Consider the following 11,014-nt stretch of genomic DNA (forward strand, 5'->3'; position numbering starts at 1 on the left):
TGAGCTGGCCCTCCCACACCTATTACAATAGAAGGGACTGCTCTAAGGGCATCTTCTTGACTTCCTCTTCACAAAGGACTAGCTTGTGTCAAGTTGACCTGAAGTAGACAAAAGCCTAGGGGAGGGTTGGGTACCAAGAATCTCGTGTGCAGCAGAGATGAGCCCATTGAGCTAGGGCTCTGAGGATTGGACTCGGGTCATTAGGTTGCAAACAGCTTTACCTACTGAGCCTTCTCACTGGGCCCTCTTTAAAAGTGTTCAGCATCACGTCTGACCCCTCTGTAATGGAGTTCTGCGGTCCATGGTCAACTGGTTAAGTTTTCACGTTGACTTATAACATGCTTACACGAATGTGGGACACCACAGTTAAAGACTCTCTTAATCCCTTGTATTTAGAGAATACAAAAACCATCGATAGTGGAAATGGACTAGCCAAAAAGTATACAGTTACACCATCAGGGCAAATTCATACCAAATAGCTGCTCATTCAACAGTACCCAGAGACTGCAAAGTCAGCTCCAAACCATGATCACTTGGCTGCTTTTGCAGAAGACCCTGGTTCAATCCCCACAACCATCCTAACTACAGTTCCAGGGGATGGACCTACATAGAGGTAAAACACCCATACGCATTAACCCTGCCCCTGCCAAAAAACCTTCTCTGGTCTCAGAACTCATTTCTTGGGTTTGTGTGTAACTCACCTGAGTGTGTGTAGAAAGTTTAACCAGAGATGTATCCATTTTAATTTCTCACTGTGGTAGTGGTTTTAATAGAAATGGCCAGGCTGGAGATGTAGCTCAGTTGGTAGACCATTTGCCTAGCATGCACAGAGCCCCAGGTTCAATTCTCAGCACCGCATAGAACACGGGTGGTGGTACAGAAGGATCAAAAACAAACAAACAAACAAAAAACAAGAAATGGCCCCCGCAGCCTCATACTTGAATTCTTAGAGAGCGGAGGTAGTAGCAAAGTGTGAGAAGTGTCACTGAAGGTCAGCTTTGGGGTTTCAATACCTAGCCAGCTCTCCCAGCTACCTTCAGAACCTGCATGCTGTCTGTCCTAATGGGCAAAACCTGAGCTGTGAGCTGGTCCCAATTAAATAGCTTCCTTTCCAAGAGCTGCACGTGGTCATGGCATGTCCTTGTTGAATTCGGAGATCGTGAGTCCCAATTCTAACTAGCCAACTAGCTCTAGGTCTCTACCTCCCCAGAGATGAGTGTCCAGATGTCTTTCCAGCCCAACTTTTTTGAGTGTAGCTGACCAAAGAAGGCATCGGATGCCATTATACGTGTGCCACCATGTGATTACTGGGAATTGAACTCAGACCTCTGGGAGAGCAGTTAGTGCCCTAAACTGCTGTGCAGTTTAGCCCCCCATGACACCCTCTTAACTTTCTTTTCTAACCTTGAGACTATGTAGATCCAGCTGTCCTGGAACTATGAAAACTAGGCTAGACAGAATGCAAGAGATCCGCCTGCCTCTGATCCCCGAGACGAAATTTGTTCACATCATCCTGACAACTGCCCAGCTTCCCCTTAACCAAAGAGCAGAGCCATCACTGTTCGAGGTTTATTTGGTGTTCTCATTGGCATGACACTTGAGTGGTTGGTTGGATCATCCATATGCAGATCTTACATTTCATATAATGTTGCAATGCACACTACAGACACATAATACACAAAATATCCTGTCCAACATGTATGCACAAGATATGCATAGTGGACTTACACACTGGGAACTCAGTGGCCTAGGCATGTTTGGTGAGGGTGCGCAGCGCAGGAATGCAGCAGGCTCACAGGATAAACCGGGGCCTGCACACAGTTGGCAGTGTGTCTTGGAGACAGTGGGACTGTCACACTAACCGGGTTACCACTACACAAGTACCACTTGGGAGCAGGGTAGAGCTGTGGGAACTGAGATCTTCCCCAGACCACCTCAACACAACTGTACTAACCACAGCTCAGATGAGAAGTGTGGTCTCCATGGAAACCCTGCTGCAGCCTGGACAGTGAGGGGCTAGGACACTGGGTAACGTTAGAACTGCAGCTCCTTCTGGATTCCCCAGAGGGTATCTGCACTCTTCTTCAGGCGGGTCTCTTCCTCGGGGGTCAGTGTCACCTTCACAACGTCAGAGATCCCATTTTGTCCCAGGATACAGGGGACACTGAGGAAGACTTCATCGTTGATCCCATAGAGACCCTGGACACAGAAGGACAGAGATTACATTTTGTCCACGCCTAACAGTCTCCCTTCTGAGACAGATCTGCGTGCCTCCACCTCCCCAGGTTCTGGGATTCAAAGTGTGTTTTTACCACTGCCCGGCTTATGAGGGCCTTTATACAGAGTGTCAGTGCCGTTCCGAGTGTTCTAGTGCAGAGATGTCGGTGAGATAGCCAAAGCTGGGTCTGGCACATGCCTGAAATCCCAGCAGACGGGAGCAAGAGGCACGAGGGGTTCAGTTCTCCTCAACTACCTCACAAGTGCGAGGCCAGGCTTACTACTTAAGCAGGTACTAGTTTAGGTGGTGGCGGCCTCTAACCTGCTCGAGACATCTCTCAAGTACAAACTGAGTCTCCACAGACCAGTTACCTTGATCATGGTGGAAATGGGATGCACCCGCCTCAGGTTCTTCATGATGCTCTCGGCCAAGTCTGCCACCGAGAGGCCAATGGCCCAGGATGTGTAACCTTTCAGCTTGATCACCTCATACGCACTGTGGGGCAGGAGGGATGGTGAGGGGAGAGACAAGGAGAATAAAGGCTTTGCTGAACACACTCTTCCCAACGTTATACATTCGAGACAAAACGTCTGACCCCCAGTGGACTAAGTCCTGTACGCTGATAGGCTATTACACTGTCAAGACAACTAAACCCATACCAACAAAACTGGTGTTTTTCAGGACTGAAAATATGGAGGGGCTGATTCAGAGGGTAAAACTGGAAGTGGTGACTCAAAATGGAGACTCTGTGCACCTCAAAAAAAACATCTATGGTGACTTCAATGAGTGAGATGTCCAGGTCACTGGAACATTTGGTCCCCACCACCCCCCTGTTAATAGGCAGTTTGGGGGTGATTAGGAGGTTCTGTCTTGCTGGGGCAAACATGTCACTCTGGGGTGGGGTTTAGGTTTCAAAGGAAAGCCACTGAGTTCGCTCTCTGCTTCCCATCTGGAAGGTGAGCACTCAGCTGCTGCTGAATCGGCTTACTTCTTGCTGTTCTGCCCAACCACTGTGGTCTCTAACCAAAGCTGTTTTGGTCCTGATGTTCTACCACAGCATCAGAAAGCCACACACTACAACACCCACGATGCTTACACATCACATGTCTCAATCAAGCTCACCGACAGCATTACCGACATTTACTCAAAAATCTAGAATTCACCTAAGAACCAAAGCTGGGCGGTGGTGGCGCACACCCTTAATCCCAGCGCTCTGGAGGCAGAGGCAGGTGGCTCTGAGCTGAGAACCAGCCTGGTCTACAGAGTGAGTTCCAGGACAGCCAGGGCTACATAGAAAAACCCTTATTTCGAAACACAGAAACAAAAACAAAATACAAACCATAAACTATATTAGCCAAAATAAAGAGCTTAGCCATGCTTCTCTCATTTCTGGGGGCAGCAGGGGTGGCTCAGGGGTTAGAGGACCCGTAAGATAACTCCTAAGTCCCTGTAATTTCAGTTCTAGGGAATCCTTTGCCCTTTTTTGAATTATGTGGATACTGCATGCACGTGATGCAGACGTAGGACACCCACACACAGAACTGTGTGGCAGATCCGTTTTCAGCTGTAAGCTACTTTCCAGGGAGGAGGTAGCACCTTAGGCCCCCACCAAGGTGTTACCATATTACAAATGGGAGACGCCAGAAAGCCCGTGTCAGCGTGCCTTGCCTGCATTTGGGGTGGTTTTTTGTCTTAGCCTTTTATTTATAGTATGAAGATTAACAGAGCTTAAGAAAAAAAAAAAAAACATAGGGCTAGGGAGATGGCTCACTGACTGCTCTTCCGGGTCATGAGTTCAAATACCACAACCACATGGTGGCTCACAACCATCTGTAATGGGGTCTTGGTGCCCTCTTCTGGTGTGTCTGAGGACAGCCACAGTGTACTCACATACATTAAATATTTAAAAAGGATAAAGAAAATGTAAAAGAAAGCACTGTTACCCTGGTCACTTTCCCTCTTTACCCTTTGTCCCTTCTCTCCTCATTCCCCTCCCCCCCTCCAGGTGCTCATGGCCACTGCCTCTACTACCCTCCAGACTCCCATCCCCATGCCCCAATAAACTCTATTCTATACTAAAAACGAAAGCACTGTTTAAAAAAAAAAAAAAAAAAAAAAAAACCTCAATGCTTTAGAGATGCAGAGACTTACACCCCAACATTAGATGGAGTTTTAGGGACTCTTGTGGAAGTGTTGTGAGAAGCTCCGAGGAACTCAAAGAGAACAGGAACTCCACAGGACGACCAAGAAAGAGTCAAGCTGGACCCTTGGGGACCCCTAGAGACTGAACCACCAACCAGAGAGCAGAGCACAGGCTAGACCTAGCTAGGCCCCCTCCACAAATGCATCAGATGAGCAGCTTGGTCTTCATGAGGCTCCCCCAACAACTGGAGAAGGGGTGTGCCTGAGCCTGTGGTTCCTGTTCCCCTAAATGGACTGCCTCACCTGGCCTCAGTGGGAGAATGGGGGAAGGGAGGCTAGAGAAGGGGCGGGAGGGGGTATGGGGGGGTATAAAGTGAACGCACATGGCAACCCAGAAGCCTCACCTGTCAACCACCTGCTTGTGGACCTCCTTCCACTGCTCCTTGTCCCCGTCAGTGCCCATGTCTGGGTTCAGAGACTTCAGGGACACGCCAGCCACGTTCACACCGCTCCACACAGGCACTGGAAGAAACGGGCAGCTTGCACCATTCCCACCCAGCCTCACAGAATAGTAACTTTGTTTCCTCCCCTGCAGAGGGAGGTTCCCCTCGTTTGGAAAAATGGCCGGGATTACCAAACCCCAGTACACAATACCGGCCGTCTATTCTAACCTACTTTCTTAATCTGCTGAAACCTGAAGGCTACTTACAGTGTTCACAGTTAAAGAGGGGTGTCCTCGGCACAGGATCTCTGAACAGTGTATGAATGTAAACTTCAATGGCTCCCTAACAGGGGTTCCCACACACCTGATCTGCCTGCTGCAGTTTGGGGACAGGCATTTCAAGCCCAGTGTAAACTGCTGAATGAAGTAAGTGACTAAGGCTGTCCTGAGGACCCTGGCCAACATGTCCAGGGGCCGGGGACAAGGCTCAGTGGACCATGTGCCTAGCACACAAATTTCCCATGCTCTACAACCATCATGAAGGGAAATGAATAAGAGTCAGTAGGTGGGCTGGAGAGATGGCTCAGTGGTTAGAGCACTGACTGCTCTTCCAGAGGTCTTGAGTTCAAATCTCAGCAACCACATGAGGGCTCACAGCCATCTGTAATGGGATCTGATGCTCTCTTCTGGTGTGTCTAAATACAGTGACAATGTACTCACAATTTACACACACACACACACACACACACACACACACGTGCGAGCGTACCTAGAGATAGATCTTTTTTTACGATAGGGTTTTGTTTCAACGAGAAGCTGGTAGTAAAAACTTACCACTGGAGTCTCCGTGTTCTCCCAGGACCCACCCATGACAGCTCTGCGGGTGAACTCCCAGTCTTTCCCCCATCAGGTAACGGAAACGAGCTGAATCCAGATTGCAACCACTTCCAATAACTCGGCTTTTGGGAAAGCCACTGATTTTCCAAGCCACGTAGGTCAAGATGTCCACTATAAACCGCAAACAAGACATTCACACGTTGGGTAACTCAAAACTCAAAGGATTTTGACCATGACGGAGCTTTCATCCTTACCACATGACCATGTCCCACCATTCAAAGTATTACGTTTTAAATACACGGTGCCAATACGATCACTTCTTCAAGATCATGAGCGAAACTTTACAACCACACTTAGAGGCATTTATGCGTTAAAATAAACCGCTTTACAGAGAACTCTAATGAGCATGTACGCACACAGCATGGCGGCACACAGAGCCACCTCAGGCGAACGCATGCTGTCTGCTCACGCAGCATGGAAGCCTCACCTGGATTTGAGACAATAAGCAGCTTGCAGTGAGGACTGTACTTCACAATATTCGGAATGATAAACTTGAAGATGTTCACGTTTCGCTGGACCAAATTGAGTCGGCTCTCTCCCTCTTGCTGACGGGCCCCCGCTGTGACAATGACCAGCTTGGAGTTTGCAGTCACGCTGTAGTCTAGAGAAAGAAGACGAGAAATGAAGGTCTCCCTCAGGGAACTTGGATTTGTACTCAAGACCTCTGGAAGAGCAGTCAGTGCTCTAACCACTGAGCCATCTCTCCAGCCCCCAGGGTAGACAGTTTTATTCTGGCCTCTTATACACAGATGACTGAGTCCTGAGCCATTCAGAACTTCCCTTTGGTGTAGTTTTAACTGCAGTCTCTCAGAGCTAGGGATTCCTTTCTCATACACTATCACTACAACAGGAAGGAATCTAGTGCATTTGATCCTCGCCACCTCCTGTGGCCATGATTTCCTACCCTCACAGTATATTCTCTCCCCTCACCCGAGACATGTACTGTGCGAATACACCGCCACACCCAGCAGCCCCCCCCCCCATTCGCTTTCATTAGCCACTCAATTGTTGCCAAGAGCCCAGCCACCTTCCCCCTTTACCCTCCGTGACAAGGACAGCTGGTCCAGAGCGTTGCCCATCAGGTAGGAGGTCAAAGACTTTCAACCCTGGGTTCCTGGCTAGTGCCAGTGGAGTGTAAAAGGTCAAGCCCAGAACATGTGCTGGACAGGTCCCGAGGGCAGGTCCTCAACTGTTTTCTAAGTGCCGCAGGGCCGCAAGGTTGGGGCTGCTGTGTACACAGAGAGAACCTGGCCACAACCAACCTTTGCCGGAGACAATCTTTGGTGTTCTGAGGAAAAGGCTGCCATGCTGGAGATCCATCATCTCTCCCTTGAGCTTGTCTTCCATGACATCAACAAGGGCAAGCTCATCTGCCAAGTCCTAAAAGACAATCGTTTTAGTTAAACGGGAAAATAACCGATTCGCCTCAGGACATCCCATGTTCTGTATTCCAGGCACTGGAGGGTGGCGCTGTTTCACTCCCCGCTGGGATACGTGTAAAACCATTTAGCTTCCCAAAAGGCTCCATGTAGTGTAGCCTCTCTATCCTGTAAGCCTTCCACTGGAGGGGCTTCTCAATGGGGCTGTCAGTCACTACCTAGGCGATGTCGGCCAGCACCAAGGCTTGAAACTAGGCTTGGGCACAAAGCTCAGGGTAGACTGTTGCTCAGCATAGTGAGTTATGACTAATTAAATTTTAGCACTATGATTGAGAAGAAAATTAGATCAGAGATGGCTTAGTGGGTGAAAGCAGTTCCTGAACTAGTCTGCGGAGCTGAATTGGAGCTCCAGAACCCACAAGGTAGGAGAACAAAAATTACCCTCTGATGTAGGTGTGCTCACACACAATTATTTTTCCAAAGGAAAATTATATACATCAGTTAACAATGGGATTTGGGTAGAAGCTCAAGATAACCTATTCAGTAGGATTTTAATTTTAATCACATGCACATATAAATTACAATTTAAAAGAACACTGTAGATTTGGGCATATAGGTCAATGGTCATCTAGCATGCTGGAGGCTCTGGGTTCATGTAACTGAAAAAGTATAATAAAAGGCATATACAATGTACAAAAGGACTTTTCTTGTTGGTTAAATCATGCTAAGGCACTGCAGAGGGTTTTAAACAGGCCCCGGTGATAACCTTTGATACTGTTACCTTGGATAATCCCTTTCTTGTGTATCACTATGTTGCAAAATGTCTCACAGATGACTCTGAATGAGTGTGCAAACCTTAATAGTTTTATATACAATGTGACAATGTAGGGAGCCCCCACCCCATCCATGGGCTTTCGACATGAAGGATCCCCACTTACCTTTGTTAAGATACTGATGGCACAGGCCATGCCAACAGCACCAACCCCAACAACTGTGATCTTGTTCTGGGGGACCTGTTCTTCCTTAACTAGGTTCACAATGAGCCGGTCCTTGAGGGTTGCCATCTTGGACTTCGAGTCTTTTGGGACCTAAGGGGGAAACATCGTGTGTCATTGTAGCCTGTCTAGGGTGTGCTCAACCAAGTCTCTGTCTTTAAAAAACGCCGACTTTGCTACCTTTGGACTACTTTCTATTAAAGTGACAACAGAAATGGAAAACTAGGAATAGCTAGAGTGCACAGCTCGCCGCCAGGGTGTGGTCTGGCTCTCGACGTGAAGGTCCTCACCTTGAAATGGAAAAACATGACCGAGGTCTCCGTGTATGTGTGGCATCCTGGGGACTTACTCATCTTGATGAATGGCAAAAGGGGTCGGTCTCTCTTACACGGTTAAAAAACTGCCCTCCTACTCTTCTCCCATTACCCAGAGTCTTACAACAAGTAGGTCTCAAAGATGCTCCAGGAAGTACAAAAAATCAAGAACAGGGGGCGCCAATAACGGCCACAAGGTGAGACCCTAAACCATGGCAACGTGCTTAGGCCTGCGCACGCGCAAGCTTGCTTCCTAACCCCCACCCCCGCAAGAACCCAAGTTGCACGACCAGCCCAGATCCTAAGACTGGCAGGCAGGGCAAGCCGGTGCGCGTGCGCAATTTCAGAACAAGGTATCACGCAGAAGTCTGGTGGCTGCTAGCCACGGATGAGAGAGCTCTGGCAGGCAGGACGAGGTCAGAGTTCGGCCCTTACTAGAGCCCAAAGCACAAGTTCGATGAAGCGGGGCTGGCAGCCACCTTAGCCTGGCGCCGGGGTGAGATCTCAAATGCCCATACCAGGAACCAGGGCCTTGACCCGCCGGGGCGGAGCCTCGTTGGCCAGGATGTGGCCGCTAAGAGAAATGTCTTCAGTTCCAAAATGCGGATACAATTGCTGAGGGCCTGAGGCCCTGAGCATCCTCCCCTCCCCCCAAGAACCACGAGGGCCACCTTTCCCAGCAAGCACCATGTCTATTTTTGAAATCGTTCCAAAGTGCCAAAGGACTCTGGGCAAGCAGCCTAGGGCCATCAAGCAGGGATCCGGTCTTCTTACAACCGCTGCTATTTCTAGACAGCCTTGCGAAGTCTCTGCAGGCTGGGGGCAGGGCGGGGGGCTTTGCCTTACACAAATTTTCGTTCTCTATTGGGACAGCGTGCGTCCACTCCCCCACCTAGGACCCGCTGGGTGTCGCAGGCCTCTCAGCTACAGGTTTCCTCCTTCCGTCTAGGGTGTAGAGGAAGGACCGCTACTCTTCCCGCTTCCTCTGCGCACGCAGCGCGCTTAGCACGACCCCCAGACACACCAGGGGCCTCTTAACAAACCCCATTTAAGGCAAGAGCGCCCTATAATCCGCAGGGAACAACCACTCCACACCGAGCCCACGCAAGGGAAAATGCAAACCGCACGGCTGCTCCCAAGCACCCGCCCCGTACGTGCTGAGGCTTTTTCGGCCCCCGTGGGCTCTCCTGCCCCTGTTAGGTGGCTCCCAACCTCCGGGCCAGCCATCCCCTAGTCCTTCTCACACCCGTCTCGCCTCCCCAGCCTGGGTGGGGCCACCTACTCCGTTCCCCAGAGCACAGTAGCCCACGCGTGTCCAGGTCTGAACACCCTGCACCTCCAGCTCGGGTAGGGACCCCCCCACCCTTGTGCGGGCCCGACCGTACCGCTAGTGCACGATGGGGTGGCGACGGGCGAGCAGCAGTGTGACCGGAGCTCAGCGACAGTGGCTCTAGCATGCAGAGCAGCACGCGGGCGGGGCCTTAAATGGAAGCTCCGTGCTGACGTCAGAGTGGGAGCCCGGCGGACGTGCGGGAACCCACGTGTAGGCTGGGCCGGGGGCGGTCGTCCAGCCCGGGCTAGGCGGGGCGGCGCGCGCATCACGGTGGCCCTGCAGGAGTGGCTCCACGTGTGCTGCGACCCCGCTCACGGCCAGCCCGACGTGCTCCCCAGTGAAGCCCGGAATGCATCGGTCCTCCGCTCCCTTCCCTGTAAAACCTGCGAGACTCAGAAAATCCCCGGTCACTTCCTTCATTGCTGTTCCCAGCGCCGGGGACAAGTTCTGGCAGGCCCTCAGTAAGCCTTGCGTGAAAGCACAGGCCAGCACCATGTGGGTCTGTCCACCATAACTATGGTCTGCCAGATAGGTCTTTCTCCTGCTTCACTTCCAAGTCTCAAACCAACGGGGGTCTCAGCTTCTGAGGGCTTGCGAATGACTTGGCCAGTTCCAGTTCCTTTCCCAGATTCTGCTAAGTCGTATGTGAGCCTTAGGGTACCCCTCCGCTGATAGGGTATGAAAAGGAATTTGCAACTGCTTTGACTTCCTTAGTGATGGGACGAACTGTGACTCAACCCTGCTCACCCGTCTCCCCGGAAGGGACGCGGTCACTGCGGATGGAGGTCTATTACAGTCTTGAACGAGATTTGAAGGGCTTCAAGTTGCGGGGTGCTGGAGGTGCAGGGGTCACGTGAGAGTGAATGAAGCTCACAGCCCTAGTTGTTGGTCCTTATCCACTGTGATATCTTTTATATTAAACAGAATAGGCTGGGACTGTGGCCCGGGAAGGGCTTGCACACACTTGCCTTGTCTGCACAAAGGCCTGAGTCCCGTCCTCAGCAGAGAACAAATAAAACAAATTAAGAGTTAAAAAGTCACGACAGTTGGACCCGAAGAGATGGCGCTGCCATTAAGACCACAAAAGCTTGTGACTCCAGATCCGGGGGTTCAAATACACCCTCTTTTGTCCTTTACAGAGTTTCTCTTCCCTATATATAGTTAATGTGTTTTTTTTTAAGAAGTCAGAACGAGAGAAATGAAATTTAACTTTTTAAAGGAAAAAAAAGTGAAGGTGTGTCTATGAGTTCTAAGAGACATCAGAGCAAGAAGGGGGAGGGGAGGGGTGGGGGAG

General features: G+C 50.3%; 1 protein-coding gene across 1 annotated transcript; it reads right to left on the reverse strand.

Annotated features, from left to right (window-relative positions):
- Positions 1–1,555: 1,555 nt before the first annotated feature.
- Positions 1,556–9,887, reverse strand: LOC308413725 (L-lactate dehydrogenase A chain). Its single transcript, XM_080908745.1, has 8 exons — positions 9,773–9,887; positions 8,017–8,166; positions 6,962–7,079; positions 6,127–6,300; positions 5,637–5,810; positions 4,765–4,882; positions 2,590–2,713; positions 1,556–2,199 (listed from the first exon to the last, which is right to left on the reverse strand). The coding sequence occupies exons 1-8, from the start codon at positions 9,842–9,844 to the stop codon at positions 2,035–2,037; spliced, it is 1,095 nt and encodes a 364-aa protein (XP_080764871.1). The 5' UTR covers positions 9,845–9,887; the 3' UTR covers positions 1,556–2,034.
- Between the last annotated feature and the right edge of the window lie 1,127 nt (positions 9,888–11,014).

This window comes from Micromys minutus, assembly GCF_963924665.1.
Source record: "Micromys minutus genome assembly, chromosome: 32".
NCBI lineage: Eukaryota > Metazoa > Chordata > Mammalia > Rodentia > Muridae > Micromys > Micromys minutus.